This window comes from Jatropha curcas, chromosome 5 (assembly GCF_041381405.1).
Source record: "Jatropha curcas cultivar XTBG-Jc1 chromosome 5, XTBG_Jcur_1.0, whole genome shotgun sequence".
In the NCBI taxonomy this organism is placed as follows: Eukaryota; Viridiplantae; Streptophyta; class Magnoliopsida; order Malpighiales; family Euphorbiaceae; genus Jatropha; species Jatropha curcas.
Genome location: NC_143155.1, coordinates 27509006 through 27525477, shown reverse-complemented (window position 1 = coordinate 27525477; position 16472 = coordinate 27509006). Strand labels below are relative to the sequence as shown.

The following is a 16472-nucleotide window of genomic DNA, read 5'->3' as shown; positions in this document are numbered from 1 at the left end:
TCTTTATCCTACCATCTTAGCAAATTTGCCTATGAAACCCGTGAAAGTGATCAATTAAAGAATGTCGCACGTGAAGGCTCCTCAGACACTTGCTAATTACTGCAACTTCTCGTACGCTGCTCTTAATCAAGTTAACCAGCAAATAAGCATAGAAAAGAAAGTTGCACGTCAACATTATAGGAAGGAAGCATGCATCTTCATAAAAATACACAGTACACAAATTTACCATATCACTGCTTCCTTGTTTGTGAAATGGAATTGTTGGGCCGCACAAAGAAAATGCTAATGGTGCTCTAGCTACCCAGTACGAGGTGGAAATGGAAATGGCAGTTTAATAAAAATGTTGACTTGTTGATTGAAAATAATTACGCGTCCTAAGATTATAGCATCTCCTGAAACCTGAAAGGCTGAAACTGGATTTGTTTATTGGGAATGAATTGTCCAATAGTATATATCATCTTTTATTCATTCCTTCGTCGTAACATCTATTTCTTCTCTTTAAGAGATCAAGTAACAAAAGATAAATCGTTTTAATAATACAATTTTCTATTATAATTAGACAATAAAAACCAAAAAAAAAAAAAAAAAAAAACCATCATGGATGCTAAACAGGTCCTAAGATTTTCATTCCCTATTTCCTGCAACTCAAATAACTCTACAGAATGATATTTTATGTGGTGCGAAATTCCAAGAATTATGTCTTGATACTCTAAAATCAGATTTGATATATAAACCCTAAATCCCAACTCAGGAACTCTAAATCCCAAATTAAGAATTTTTTCTAATATGAAACAACGAATCTTGACCCAATTCTTAATATATAATATTGCACTACAGACACGGGACAGATTGAACGTTACAAGCATTAAATTTTTTTGGTAAGTTTGAATAACAAGATCAATGAAGAAATCTAGAGAATCCGAAACGCATAAATTGTTATCTATATTTACAATACTAAAAACTAAGTATTTATAACTAACATACTCTAAAAACTAAATAGAACATATATAAATCTCAATTCAAATAGGTCTAATTATGCTAATTAAAATATGAAATATGTGAGAAACTCAAAGCCCACATGTTTGGTTCATGTTAACTAGCCCTGGATCTTCTTTGAAGTTCATCTCTTCACTTGGCATTCCAAAATAAAGCCCTTGCATGGATCCACTTGAAAACTTGTAGATCCTCGTGATCACCATGTGCTTGTTGATCTCCATTACCTAAAACAATCACTATGTAAAGGATATTGTGGAGGTATGTTATTTATCCATGAGGTTATGTGGGTACAGTACCTTCATTCAGCTATTTTCCACAACTTCAGAAGACCATCTCCCATTGCTAACTTGAGTGGTAATAACAAACACCAGCGCAAGAAAATATTTTCCTGTCAGGCTAACAGTACAGATGCCAAATATACCATCTGGAGTTGCAACAGAAAAGGTAAATAATCAATGCCCAAATAATTCAGCAAGGATAAAGAGATTTAACCTTTCTGATATTTTAGCATCATAAATATAAAACTCAACTGATGCAGGGCCGTTGAGGCCGTGCACCATTTTCTAGTAGTTCATCATAACAGGGATTGGGAATGGAAAAAGAAAAAAACTCATCAGCAGCAATCCAGTAGAAGCCAGAGATCAACTTGCCGCTGCCACTTCAAATTCCTTGTTGCACACTCACTTTGCACCCAGCAAAATGCTTATGAGACTTTTGTATATAATGCAATTAACAGCAGGTTTTCATCTGCAAACAATACATATTCTAATGTGGACAGGAGGCAAACCTGCATCTCTTTATTTCTGCAGAACTACTTGCGCTGCTTCATGAAAACTAATATAAATATATACATATATACAGTCATTGGATTGTATGACATAAATCCACCATCTACAAAAGTATGGAAACTCTTTAATGTCAATTGTTCTCTTGCATTCCTTTGAGGTCAAGTTTTCATCCAAAGCAAGGATCTTTTGGTCATAAAATTCTAACAGCCCTACTTGAAATTCTTGATATTTTTCTAATGAGTTTTAAGGCTCTTTTTTTTTTCTTCTTTGTCAGGTGAATTGTCATATTGTAAAATATTTCGCACTCCCTAAATCTTATAAGAACATCAATCATTGGCTACATCAAAAACAAATAGTATGCCCAGGAAAAGAAAATATTTCACTAGAACTAGATCCATCTCTTCTAGTGCCAGTATATTTTCATTGGAAAGCAATGAAAAACTAAAAAGAACAGAAGATAGATTCAAAATTAATTTTCACTTGAATATCAGATTTTTATATAGTTTGAGGGACCAATTGACTACAGCATATTACAAGAATAAGTCTGCGGACTGCTTTACAAAAAATATAATGCAGAATGAATGATAAGATAAATGTGCAAAATACAAATCATTAGTGTTAACTTACAAAACATCTATTGTCAAAAGCTTCAGTTAAGATGTTGCAGGCTGAATCCGCTTCAATCTTTGGGCCACTTGCTTCATGGAAGGTCTGGATGAAAGAGATTCACCAGTGCACATGATGCCTAAGTGAAGTATCTCAATTAGATCATCATGGGGCCCGGTGTCCCATAGGCCAGCAGTAAAAAACTCACTGGCCCGACCTTGTCGTAGAAGCATACTTGCCCAAGCCACAATGTTGAAACCATTTCCAAAGGAAGAGAAGGAAGGATCCAAAGCCTTCTTGTCTGATATTAATTCTAGGAGAACAACACCATAACTATAAACATCTGCCTTATCGGAAACACGGCATGTCATTGCATATTCAGGGGCAACATATCCAAAAGTCCCAGCAACATCAGTCGTGGCATGTGTCTCCGAAGTACCCAAAAGACGAGCAAGACCAAAATCAGAAAGATATGCATTAAAGTTGTTATCGAGCAATATGTTGCTTGGTTTAATATCACGATGCAAGACCCGAGGGACACACTCATCATGCAAATAAGCAAGGGCACGTGCAATATCTAGAGCAATCTTGTGAAGCATGCTCCATTCTACTGCTCTCCTTGAACGCTCTTGGATGAATCTTTCTAGATTGCCACCAGGCAAGTAGTTGTAAATGAGAAACATTTCTGTCTCACTTATATGATAACCAATCAGCTTTACAAGGTTCGAATGCTGCACCCTTCCTAAAGTTCGGATCTCAGCTGCAAACTGTTGAACACCTTGAAATCTCCCTATTGAGAGCCGCTTTACTGCCACAACAATTCCAGGAACAATCTCAGCCTTGTATGTGGCACCAAAACCTCCACTTCCAATGCAATTCTGAATATTGAAACCACCAGTAGCACTTACAACATTTTCATAGGTCAACTGTATACCTATATCATTGCAAGTTACAACTTCTTTCCTTCCTGGCGCACGACCAGATGCAGAATTGCACACAAATTTCTTCATGCATGTAAGGAAGAGAACTAATACTACTAGAACAGAGAAGATGACTGATGCTGATGTAATTGAGGCAATTTCAATTGGATTAAAAGCGCCATTGTTCCTCCGCAAGCTTCCAGCTGGAGGACTTGCTCCTTCTTGGGAAGCATTACCAGAATGCTCCTGCTCCCACTCAGAGATTGATGGATCAGAATGACATGGCTGAAGGTCAGGATTTCCTTGAATGTTTTCGCATTTAATTAAGTTTGAATTCAGAGGAACAGATCCAGATAAATTGTTAAAAGATACATCAAATACCGAGAGAAGAGTTGTATTACCAAAGCTAGACGGTATCTTTCCAAAAAAGTGGTTATGATCTAACCGCAGTACATTAAGATGTTGAAGTTTTGCAAATCCTGGCGGTATTTCTCCTGAAAGGGAATTTGAAGAAAGGTCTAAAACCTCTAATGCAGGCAGTCGAGCTAACTCCAAAGGCAACGGACCCGTAAAGTTATTGCTGGAAAGGGATAAAAACCTCAAATCCTTCATCTGATCAATAAAAGAAGGAATGGAACCTTGCAATCCATTTCTACTGAGGTTAAGGTTAACTAGTGAATCCAAATAAGCAAAAGTAAGAGGAATTGAACCACTCACATTATTTCCAGCCAAGCTGAAAATTTTCATGCTTTTACAACTGTTTCCCACTGCTGCAGGAAGTTCACCAACAATTCTATTGTTACCAATATCAAAAATCAGGCCATCTAAACTAAGACATTGATCAAAAGAATAAGCTGAAATGTTCCCCTCAAAGTTATTACCACCCAACCAAAAACCATAGAAAGGCCTATGAGAAAAACTTCCTGTCGCAATCAACAGGGATGGAACTGGTCCAGTGAAAAAGTTGTTGCTCAAATCATGCAATACGGCTAACGCATCAGATGGGAAAGAGAAAGATGTAATGCCCATAATCGCATTTCTATAAAAGAAAGATGAGAAGAAACCGACCATATCTCCTCGCGAAATGGATGAATTAACAGTCACCTTGGAACACCCACCATTAGAAAATCTTGGAATATCCCCAGTAAAAGAGTTGTGGCTGATGTTAAAAACAAGCATACATGGAACAGAAAATGCCTGTGGAAGCAACCCAGTCAAGTTATTGGAATTCAAATCGAGAAAGTACAACTTCTTACAATTAGCAAGTGACACAGGTAAGTCTCCACTGAAATAATTTCCAGCCAAATTCAGCATCGTTAAGCTAGCAGAGCCCCAACTCTGTGGAAATTTACCCTCAAAGTTTAAGCTTGGAGCCCAAAGCACATGAAGATTGGGCAGCCTTGTGATACTATCAGGCAATTTGCCGTCAAAGTAGTTGAACTCCCCCTCCCCGCGCTCCTCTTCTTCAATTGTTGAGCTTGAAAAATCTGTTGACCACAGAGGACCATAGTTATTTTTTAACACGAGCAGCTTTAACTGTTCACAATTGCCCAACTCCGACGGTATAATCCCACTCAAGAAATTTCTGGACAAGTCGAGCACTTCAAGGTTTCCTAATTGCCCAAAAGTTGAAGGAATATCATATTGCAACAAATTTGAAGATAGTATCAAAGACCTGAGCTTTTTGCAATTGCCTAAATTAGAAGGAATTGAACCCGTAAGAGAATTTCCGTCAAGAAGAAGATGCTCCAGGCTTCCACAGTTGTCACCCAGACCATCCGGAATGGAGCCACTCAACAAATTAAAGGAAAGCGTAAGAATCTGCAAACCTGGAAATCGATGAAAAAACGCAGGAATCGTACCATTTAATCGATTCCCAGAGAGATTAATAACGCGCAACAATGTGCAATTCTGGAGCGAAATCGGTATAGTCCCATAAAAAGCATTAAAACTCAAGTCCAGAACCTCTAACAGGTAAAGCTGGCCAATTTCCAAAGGCAACTCCCCAGAAAACCCATTAAAACCAAGAGACAAGACTCTAAGCTGAGAAAGCTGGCCAATTGCAGGGGACAAATTGCCAACCAATTTTGGTAAGGAGTCGTTGTTAAACCCTAAGCAAGGGAAGAGTAAAGAGAAGTTACCTACCACTCCACCACCATTCGTCGCAGTTGAAGTTGAAGAAAGAGAAACGAGAGGGCAGATAGAGTTATCATTATATGAGAGATTGAGTGCTGTAACTCGACGGGAAAGAGGGTCGCAGGTAACGCCATGCCATGAACAAGGGTCTGAATCCTTAGGGTTCCAATTAGAGGTAAGCCCTAATGGGTCTCTAGTAATGGCGGATTTGAACTGTAGCAATGCCCGTTTATCATCTCCGCTTGACGCAGCCAAACTAATAGAGCTGTATACAATTAGAACAAGAACCACGGGAGACAATAGTTCATAGAGTAAAGCACAATAACGATGGTAATGATCACAATTGGGTGGCATTTTTTTTTTTTTTTTGTTTATATATCCAATTAAAGAAAATAGAGATGGCAAGTGAGGGAAAGGAGAAGGAGAAGCTCAAAGCCTCTCTTCCAAGCTTAGAAGAGAAGCAAAAACTTCTGGTCTCTCATGGTGGTTGGTGTGCTAGTTGGTGAAATGAAAACAAGCTGAGTGTCAAAAAAAAAAAAATGACAGTGAAACGTCAAGTATACGAGAGGAAGAATTGCAAAATTCCAAAGCGAAAAAAGTTAAATGAAATGAAAATTAAACTCCTTTTTTTAGTTTTTCTTTGTTCCACTGATACTGAGGCGCTCGACACTAGTAGTAGCAGCTCCAGTACCAGACTACCGGTAGAATAAGACGATAACTTTACTTTTAACACCTTTTAGTTCCACTCAATTACGACTTTTGCCACTATCATTTTAAATTCGAAAACATTCTCCCCAGTCCCTACATCATCCATTAACGCACAGCCTCGAAGCTCAGTCACCTTCTTCTTCGCATGGGGCAGAGCGCGTGAAGGTTTTAAAAACTGCTTTTCGTCCCACCGTTTGATTGGATGACGTGGCTGTTTTGGCCTTTTATACACGTGGAGCTACTATTTCCCTGATAGTTCAGTTTCAGCTTCCAGGAGAAGACGTGTTAGAAGATTATTGGGTAAGACGGTCAATGTATAATTGAGACCGTGACCTGATTATTTTATGACTGTATTTGGTGCCGACGTCACCAAGCGTTAGGCTACCGTGTATATTCTCGTATTTGGGCTTGGCCCAATGATAAAATGACACCGTTTGTGTTACGCGTATGAACCACGCCGTCTTTACGGCTTTAACAAATACTAGTAACCAACACAGTCTCGTTTTCTCCTACCGTCACATATAACTGTTTAGCGAGGGAAGTAAAACGACCCCGCTTTATCCGAAGGCTGAGGGAAGAAGACGCGTGAAAATTCCCGCGCAGTCCGAAGAATTCCAAAAGAAGTTGGGCAATTTGAAATCCAACAATCCCATTTAAATCAGATTGCATTTCCTTTTCTCTCTCGCTAGTCGCTGGCAAGAGTTCTCTCGGAGTTCAATTGTAGATCTGATTGTTGATTCTACTTGAGAGGTAATGATTTATCAGTTTCATTTGCGCAATTTGATCGATAAGTCCCACAAGACCATTTTTCTTCGAACTCAGAGAACATGATTTTGTAGGTAAAGAATTAAAACCAACATTATGACTTATCATCATGAGCGGCACTATCTTTTTAGTCCTTTCCGATTCTGGTTTTCAATCTCTGGGAATTCAATTTCGTTTTGTCTTCTTAAGTTTTTAATTCAATAATATGGAATGGATTAATCGTGTTCAATTTGCTTTAAGGTTTGTATTCACGAAGTAATTGATTTATCGCTCATATAAGAGCCACATATTGCTTCTTTATTCTCTCTCTCTCTCTCTCTCTCTCTCTTTGTCTCTCTCTCAGCATGTTCTGTTTTTTCTAATTTAACTGCTTCCTGAAAGACCTGTTGCTTACATGTAGCTTTGAACTTCAGAATCTGAAATGGAAAGCGAAGCTGATGAAATTTTGAGGAAGCGTATTAAGCTTGGTGTATGGCTCATTTACCTGTTATGTTACATTAGTCATGCTTTTCATTAGGACAGCAATTAATTAATTTTTTATGCTTCTCAGATGGAAGAGAAAGAACAGGAGGTGACAGATGCGGCAGCTCTAGAGATTGTAGAAAAGGATGAGACTGAGATACACACTGTGGGATCTGAAGAGGTGGAGCTTAATATTGCTCACATTTTTGAGAAGATTGAACACTTCACTCAAATGGTAGCTATGGTCAATTATATTTGTTATATGACTTGAAATGCACATAGAATAATGTACCTTGCCTGACATTAATCCATGATTCCTTGTGTAAAATATCAGCTGTTATTTCTTCTTTCAGTTGAAATGCCCATGGATTTTGAAAGTTTGAGATGGGACCATGATCAATTCTTATAGAACATGATTTAATTTTATGCTGTCATTGATTCATGTAGGTGTCTGAGCTACTAGAATCAGGAAAGGCTATGTTTAAGGAGATGAGTAATGAATTTGAAGAGCGACTGATCATGTCAGTTGCAAATGATAAAATGTATACCTTGCTGTACTCGTACATGTTTCTGTATTAAGAATTCCTGTCTGCAGGCTGCATAAGGAACACATGGAGAAATGGCAGGAGGAGATCAAAGAGTTACGGATGCTTGATGCCTCAAATGAGGAGGCCAGTGCTGTCTTGCACAACGCTAGATTTTTACTTCAGAACCCTTCCATTGATTCCTGAAGGTATTTCAAAATGTGATTCTACTTTAGTTCACCAGCAGAAATGGATTTGATGTAATGTGATCATAGAAAATGCAGAATCCTTCAGTAGGAAAAAGACAACTTCCCAGAAGCTAGCTCTGGAATTTGAGCTGCTAAAGAGTCATTAGGTTGAGCTCAGGTGTCCTGAATTATTGTCATCAACATTTGGTGGACACCTTGTTTACATAGATGGTATGGCAGGGCAGTTGGGTTGCATTATACTCCACAAAATGCCTTTGGCAGATTTTTGCATCATCCTTTTTTACAAGTACCATTGCAAAATGGAGAAGGAAGATAGGATTGAACTTGGAAGTGTTGGTTTTTCCTTTAGTGCTCGGAGGCTGATAGCATTTGAGTAGAAATGAAATTCCAACACTAACTAGAAACCTTTTGAATTGAGCTAAGCCCATAAAAAGATTATGGCACTATTAACAACGCTAATTTTGAATATTACGCTTGCTTCTCTGCAGCCTTAAACTTTAGGCCTTACTGACCAATTTGTGATTGCTCACTTATGCTTAGTGCAATTTAACCTTACGAAGGAACTTACACCTTGATTACAATGTACAGGTGAGAAGAATGAGATTAGCTTGGCGTCAAATGGATGGGGCGTGTCTCCTTAATGTTGGTTGTTCACAAACTGGATATAATATTTGATTCTTAGGATCACCTCTGTTGCTGCAAAAGCTGTTACGAGATTTCCCTGATTTAAAACAGGCAAAAGAAATGATAAAAGTAGCATAGTTCCTCGTTACAATATAAGTATAATAAACAGTATATTTGTCAGTTCACTGTTGTCTAAGAGCAGGAAAATCACGATTTCTATGGTATCGTTGGTATCCGTTATCATTGTTAGCCAAGAGATTGGCACTAGATGTTCCTTTACTTTAGTCAATCCGAGCATATAGTTAACTACTGCAATTGCAATTGCAAGTTGCGTTTTCAAATTAGATTTTGCGTTTTGAATGGTTAATAGTTCCCTCATTGGATGAAGGAAAAGTTCTCTCTTCACTTCAACAGTATAGACAGTTGGCACTGCTACTATAGAATCATGAACATGCCATGAAATATGGCACCCTAGTTATGACCAAATACATTAATTGTACGCATGATAATATCATATCTTACATTAATTAATCGTATCTTATCTATTTGAAGTATATTTTAATTTCTTGATAAGCAATCGGTTTCCATTATTGTGTATGAATTATTGATGTTAATTATTTAAATATATATATATATATATATATAGGAGCACAAAGATTGATAATTTTACTTACCTACTCTATAATTTTGCTAATTGAGCATATGAATGATTTGTTTTGAAATAAATCTAAAAAGAGAATTTAAAGTAATATATAAAATTATTGTATCATATAATTTTATAATTAACAAATTGTCAAATCCTAGGAATACACTTATAATTAATCATGTCCATATGATTATATCCAATGCAGTTAAGTTAATAAACTATGATAATGCTTATATATAATAATTAGATTTTCTTTCTTGTTAATTAGATTCATCTCACTAAAAAGACGCTTTAAAAATATTAAAAAATAATATATCAAATATACAGATTAAATGCAAATAAGACAACATGACTTTTCATGACTAATTAAAAAATATTAAGTTTGCAACAAAAAAAAAAAAAAAAGATTTTTGATGCTATATTATTTTGTGCAATTTTTAGTAGCATTTGGCAAATATGTTAACCAATTAAGGATTACGTAATGAACCTGGCAAATATGTTAGCCAATTAAGGATTAAGTAATCAACTTAATTAGCTAACATTATTGTAATAATAATCCTGCATTTAATGAAAGAATATTTCTTTTTTTTTATTCATTTAGGAGGCTAAATGGACCAAAATAACCTGTCATATTACCACTAAATATTTATATATTTAGTAAAAAAATATTTCATGACCAGACGAGACCTTATCACTTATTATAAATAGCAGTAATTATCATGGTCAAATATATTCTTCTAAACTATTAAGTTAAGGATCTCTTTTCAGAAGAAAAAAAACAAAATGGTGATGGCTTTTATCTTCGTAACGCTAGGGTTTTTTTCCACGAAAACAAATGTAGTATCAGCAAGTTGGCAGCAAGCCCATGCAACTTTCTATGGCGGCAGTGACGGTAATGGTACAATGGGTGAGTCTCCATTTCCAATCTTTCCTTATTGAAATAATTAACAAGCTTTTACTGTATTATGTTTATATATACATATATGTGTATATAGGCGGTGCCTGTGGATATGGAAATCTTTATACCGACGGCATTGGAGTAAAAAATGCTGCACTGAGCACAGCTTTGTTCAATGATGGCAAAGCATGCGGTGGATGCTATCAGATTACCTGCGATTTTGCCAGAGACCCTGAATGGTGCATCCAGGGTACATCCATCACAATTACTGCTACAAATTTCTGCCCACCAAATTATAATCGTCCCAATGACAAAGGAGGATGGTGCAACCCTCCACTCCCTCACTTTGACATGTCTCAACCTGCCTTTCAGACTATTGCCAAGTACAGTGCTGGAATCGTACCTATCCTCTATACGAAGTGAGTGACTTCTAAAATCTAAATAATCAATCCTTATTCATTCCTATTAATTAAAAAGGACAAAAAAAGAGAAAGAAATCTTGCCAAATAATTCTATGATCAGTAGTAATTATTTTGATTACTTGAATTTGGCGTATAGGGTGCAATGCCAGAGAAGTGGAGGCATAAGATTTACTATAAACGGAAGTAACTACTTTGAGCTAGTGCTAATATCAAATGTAGGAGGACCTGGAGAGATCTCAAACGTATGGGTAAAAGGGTCGAAATCAAATAACTGGGGAATTATGTCAAGGAACTGGGGTGCTAACTGGCAGAGCCTTGGCTATCTGAATGGGCAGAGCTTGTCGTTTAGACTCCAAGCAAGCGACGGACGTATCCTCACAGCTCCTGACGTGATACCCTCTAATTGGAAGTTTGGCCAGTCCTTCAAAACCAATGTTCAGTTCAACTAGAATATATATATATGTCTATCAAAGTTTCTATGTGCTTATATATTTTCCTTTCAACGAAACGTTTGTATGATTATGAACGTAGCTTGGCTGTGGCATTGGCGTCGGTAATGAAGCCCACCAACCAAGTATATGAAAATTAATTATATATGTGGAAAATAGAATCATATTACTCTGTCTGAAATTGTTTGAGAAGCTTAAAAACTGGAAACTAAGCTTAAACTTCAATTCGCTAATGCATGCAAAAACTTGTACTTTACCCAAGATTTTGCTACTAGCCAAGCAAAAGACCAGCAAATGCACATGCTCTATATATATATATGTATGTATATAGTTTCATTTTTTATGGTTGTATTTTATGCAAATAAAAATATTATCAAATGGAAGACTAATAATAATGTTGACTTTGAAAACTTTTTACATAAGTGATTAAAATTTTAAAAGGGAATATATAAGTAGGAAAGAAGAAGAATATAGATAGATCATGTGATTAATTAATTTAGCGAAACGAATCAGATAGTTAATGCTTTAAATTATTCATGTTATTAAATATTATAAATAAATTATGATAATTGGCTTTCCTTTCTGGTTTATATAAGAGATATCTCCTTGGTAAGTGATGTTGCATTATCAATCTTAAACGATGAATTTTTTTTTTTTTTGGATCAAATTAATTTATTAAGTTAAACTTAATATATATGTGTGTGTATATATATATATATATATATATATAATTAGAATTACTAAAATTTTAAATATTAAATGTTTGCTTTAACCCTAAAAATCAAAGGATAAATATAAATGAGATTCCTTGTTATTAATTCTTCGTTTTATCAATTTTTCATTGGCGACAAAATTACTGTTGACAATTTACTATTATGACAATAAAGGTTAAAGATTAAATAAATAATAAACTATTCCTATTAATTATTATAAAACTATTCTTATTAAATTATAGCTATTTCACATATCAAAGCAAGGAAGTCGATGTATTAACAAGAAATTAAAAAGCCATCATTATTAGTTTTAACATTTTCGTTCGAAAAATATATCATAAAAAAATTATTTTATTTAATTTTATATTAATATGATGCGGTTGATTTTTTTTCATTTTCTATATAATCAGATTAGAGTATTTTTCAACGATGAGGAAATAAACATACATATATCAAAGAAAATTACTTAATAGGAAATAAATATCTATGCATCTATTTGTTTTCAAATGATCAAATGTGGTTAATCCAAATATGATGATACATTTCCTTCCTGATTAACTAGATACAATCTAAATGTAATTGTAATCATAATCCTGAACCCTATCTATATTTTATTACCAAACAAGACTTTATGACTTATTTTAAGTAGCCGTTATCTTGATACCATCAAATTATAAGTATATTCTTTTAAACTATATTCAAAAAAAGTGGGGGAAAAAAAGTTACATATCTCCTCTGACAAGAAAAGATACAAAAATGGCGGTGGCTTTTATCTTCATATTGCTAGGGCTTTTTCCCGCAAAACCAAACGCAAACTCAGAGATTTGGCATCAAGCCCATGCAACTTTCTATGGTGGTAGTGACGCTTCTGGTACAATGGGTAAGTCTTCATTTCGGAAGCAATCTTCTGTATCTCATCAAAATAGTTAATTAATAAGCTTTTTGAAAAAATCAAAATACTTAAACTTTTAATGTTGTCATATCATACGTATGTATAGGCGGTGCCTGTGGATATGGACATCTTTATAACTACGGATACGGAACCAAAACTGCTGCATTGAGCACAGCTTTGTTCAACAATGGCGCGTCATCCGGTGGGTGCTATCAGATTGCCTGCAATTCTACTAGAGACCCCGAATGGTGCCTAAAGGGCACATACATCACAGTTACTACAAATTTCTGCCCACCAAATTATGCTCTTGCTAATGACAATGGAGGATGGTGCAACCCTCCACTCTCACACTTTGACATGTCTCAACCTGCCTTTAAGAGTATTGCCAAGTACAGAGCATGGAATCGTACCTGTTTTCTATAGGAGGTGAGTTAATTCTAACTAATTAATATTAAAGAGGAAAAATAAAGAAATCTATATATGATTACTGATAATTAATTAATGTGGTTACTTGCATAGGGTGCCATGCCACAAAGCGGGAGGCATAATTAAGATTTACCATGCATGAACAGAACTACTTTGAGCTAGTGCTAATATCAAATGTAGGCGGAGCCGGAGATATCTCAAAAGTATGGGTAAAAGGTTCAAAATCGAAGAGTTGGGAATTAATGACAAGAAATTGGGGAGCTAACAGGCATAGCCTAAGCTACCTGAATGGACAGAGCTTGTCGTTTAAAGTCCAAGCAAGTGACGGGCGTAAGGTCACTGCTCATAATGTGGTGCCTTCTAATTGGGCGTTTGGGCAGTCCTTCCAAAGCAATGTTCAATTCCATTGGTACTTGTAGTTGTACCGTATGTTCTTAATTATTTGTTACCCTTTTCACAGAACGGTTGTATGATCATATATGGCAGATATAGAATTCTAGGGTTAACATATATAATTAGAAACGAAAAGGAGTAAAAAATAATAATAAATTTAATTTAATACAGTTAACTATATGTATACATATTTGTGGCTTTATTTCATTTGATTACTCATGCCTGCTTTGTTGTTTTTAGGATCGGGATCCATCATGGTGCTTTGCCCTTTCCTATCAATTGGAAAATGGTGATTCCTAGGCTATGACATCCACTCAACACTTTCATGGATAAAATCAAATTACAAGAGAAAAATATAATTACAAATATATCATTAATTATGTATATATTCAGTTCCATTATTGCAATGATAAGAGAATATATATACATAAGATAATTAATTATCCATATCCCTCACATTAGTTCGATGGTATTATTCGGGTAAGAAAAATTTGGAAAAAAGGAAGGAAGAAAATCAAGACTTATTGGGGGCAAGCCTGGATTTAATCTTCTCAATCTCCTTGGTGCCAACTTGAAAAGATTTAGTCAAGATATTGGTGGGGACTGGTGGAGATGCAGCAAAAAGTGTCGCCCCAATGGACTGGGTTCCAGGCAATTGACTATTGAATGCTGAAATTACAGAAGCTGCCTCCTCACCATTGTTCCTCTGGAAGTGAACCAAACCTCTGGGAAAGACAAAAACTTCACCTTTCTTCACAATTTTTGATATCAACTTGTTAGCAGTGGTGACAAATCCTACCTCCAATTCACCCTCTAGAACAAATATCATTTCGGTGGCGCGTGGGTGTATGTGCGGCGGGTTAAGCCCCTCAGGAGCATAGTCAATGCGGGACAGAGATATTCCTAGAGTGTTCAGGCCTGGAATCTTCTCAACATTAGCTCCCGTCACTAATGATCCTACTGAATTATTCACAACTCCAGCATTAGCTAAACCATCAAACGAAAAATCTGTCTCTGTAATATTAGCCTCTGGTTTGCACGGAAACCCATTTAATTTCGCAACTGCATACATACAAATATATATATCATCAAATTACAAGGACCATAAAAATTGTACTAACCTACTCCAGTCAGAGCAATATGAAAGAAAAACCAATATTATACCTGAAGATTTATCTGCGACGCAGGTATCTTGAAGCGGGTCAGGATCATAAGCAAGGGTGGAGGAGAGGGTAGCAAAAATGAGTAGATATTTGAGAAAAGTAGCTGCCATGCTTGGATTTGAGAAGGAGAAATAGTACGGGTAGGAAGGAGACAGGAAAAAGAAAAGCTATGACATAAAAGGAAAAGAATAAGAAAATTGTGGTCTGTGATGAGACGGACTAGCTTTGCGCATTTTATAGTGTGTATGATTAAATTAAAGACATGGTTGATTAGAAAGAGAGAGATCAAAGATGTGAAATTAAAGCACAAAAAAAGGCATATATGAAAACTCTACTTATCCATAAAGCAATTGATAATGTCGCCAATAAGGAAAGCATTGAAAGATTAGGTGACAAATGACAAAAGTGCAAAATCTGAAAAAATGAACGGAGTGAAAATATGTGCGCCAAACTGGAACAGGTAAAAATGGGGCCTATATAGATAGGACATGGACATCTCTACCACCGCCACTTTAGCCCAATAATTTCTTGTCGTGGTTTGGAAAAGGGTTTGGCGAAGCAGCTGTGTACCGGTGGTTCAATAGTCCTGTCATGTCGTATGGTTGTCTTTTACTGCAGGATTCTGTCTGTCTGATGTCTCTGAGTTTGTGTTTATTTAAAACAAACCATTTAGTTTATGTTCGTCTGTTATTTTTATATTTGAGCTGCATAGGCAAATTATATTCTTTGATTCTATTTAAGATTTAACAAAACATGAAATTATTTTAAGTTTTTGAAGCCACGATTTTTTTCTGAAATAATTCCAGATGAAAAGATATCTGTTGGCTAATAATTCTGTAATAGTTGAGGTGGATAATTTAGGAACATTGAGGGAGCATGTTGAATGAAAAAGTTGCCATGATTATTCCTTTAACGCAAACCGTGGGTCAAAAATACGACAGCAACATGGGTTAACCAACCTAACAATTATAAAAGAAAATGGGAGATCCGGCCCCCACTCTGGCCCAATTTCTGTTATTACACAACGTGGGTGAAAGCAGAAAAATAGAGGTTTAAAATTATTTCGGCTTCGCACACTTATAGGAGGGACGACCAAAAGCATTGACTATGAAAATCACAAACCAAATTTAACAGTGCTGGTAATAAAGTTCCCATACCAGTCATTTATAACAAACAAAAAAATATTTCCATCAATTCGCATCTTTTATAATTACAATAGAAAGATATTATTGACGCTCCATCTTTTAAAAAAAAATAATAATAATTTCTGAAAGATATTTCTTAGTCTAAAATATATCAAAATTATTTTAAAGAAAAATGACTTTCCACTTTTAAAAGAAAAAAAATATTTTTCAAATATTTACAAACTTCTTTTTTTGTTAATAATATATATTTATTAATTCACTAATCACTCAAAGTCTTGTCAATTAAAAATTTTGATATCTTTCAACTAATTTTTTATAGTGCAAATAAACATTAAAAAAAAAAAGAGAGATATTTGAAAAATATTTTCCAAGCATTTTAGATATTTAGTCTTTGGAAAGAGAGCTACCCCCAGCTCAATTCAAATCCGACGGACCAAGAAATAAAATAATAAGCAAGAAGAAACCGAGCTTACTTTCCAATAACGGGTATTTACCGCACCACAGGGTACGAGAAATCCACGAGTAAAGCAAGCTCAAAGGCAAAAACTTGCAAATGATACAAGCGAGCAGTTAGGTAATGAATTTCT

The 16472-nt window shown here is 35.6% G+C and overlaps 4 protein-coding genes and 1 pseudogene across 8 annotated transcripts; 3 read left to right on the top strand and 2 right to left on the bottom strand.

The window, feature by feature from the left end:
- Positions 1-986: 986 nt before the first annotated feature.
- LOC105642734 (LRR receptor-like serine/threonine-protein kinase RPK2) lies at positions 987-5873 on the bottom strand. 2 transcript variants are annotated; one of them, XR_016320912.1, is made up of 3 exons: positions 2412-5873; positions 1293-1420; positions 987-1220 (listed from the first exon to the last, which is right to left on the bottom strand). XR_016320912.1 is itself a non-coding variant. In XM_089721564.1 (2 exons), exon 1 carries the CDS (start codon positions 5798-5800, stop codon positions 2438-2440), a length of 3363 nt encoding a protein of 1120 aa, XP_089577690.1. In that variant the 5' UTR covers positions 5801-5873; the 3' UTR covers positions 987-1420; positions 2412-2437. The 2 variants fall into 2 exon arrangements, 1 of the variants encoding a protein (XP_089577690.1); XM_089721564.1 differs by having other exon boundaries at positions 987-1420.
- A 784-nt stretch (positions 5874-6657) lies between these two features.
- Positions 6658-9294, top strand: LOC105642732 (knotted 1-binding protein). Of its 3 annotated transcripts, none has more exons than XM_089721567.1 (6): positions 6658-6904; positions 7333-7388; positions 7470-7616; positions 7829-7902; positions 7977-8114; positions 8703-9294. In XM_089721567.1, the coding sequence occupies exons 2-5, from the start codon at positions 7341-7343 to the stop codon at positions 8110-8112; spliced, it is 405 nt and encodes a 134-aa protein (XP_089577693.1). In that variant the 5' UTR covers positions 6658-6904; positions 7333-7340; the 3' UTR covers positions 8113-8114; positions 8703-9294. The 3 variants fall into 3 exon arrangements, with proteins under 3 accessions (XP_089577693.1, XP_089577692.1, XP_089577691.1); XM_089721566.1 differs by having other exon boundaries at positions 6658-6993; positions 7320-7388; XM_089721565.1 differs by having other exon boundaries at positions 6660-6904; positions 7320-7388.
- Positions 9295-10134: 840 nt separating this feature from the next.
- On the top strand, positions 10135-11319 carry LOC105642731 (putative expansin-A17). Its single transcript, XM_012227655.3, has 3 exons — positions 10135-10291; positions 10380-10701; positions 10841-11319. Exons 1-3 carry the CDS (start codon positions 10168-10170, stop codon positions 11151-11153), a joined length of 759 nt encoding a protein of 252 aa, XP_012083045.1. The 5' UTR covers positions 10135-10167; the 3' UTR covers positions 11154-11319.
- A 1294-nt stretch (positions 11320-12613) lies between these two features.
- LOC105643320 (putative expansin-A17) lies at positions 12614-13790 on the top strand (annotated as a pseudogene). Its single transcript, XR_016321009.1, has 3 exons — positions 12614-12746; positions 12865-13184; positions 13278-13790. The product of XR_016321009.1 is annotated as a putative expansin-A17 (transcript).
- A 127-nt stretch (positions 13791-13917) lies between these two features.
- Positions 13918-14969, bottom strand: GLP10 (germin-like protein 10). The gene is made up of 2 exons (XM_012227654.4): positions 14742-14969; positions 13918-14639 (listed from the first exon to the last, which is right to left on the bottom strand). The coding sequence occupies exons 1-2, from the start codon at positions 14848-14850 to the stop codon at positions 14092-14094; spliced, it is 657 nt and encodes a 218-aa protein (XP_012083044.1). The 5' UTR covers positions 14851-14969; the 3' UTR covers positions 13918-14091.
- Positions 14970-16472: the final 1503 nt, after the last annotated feature.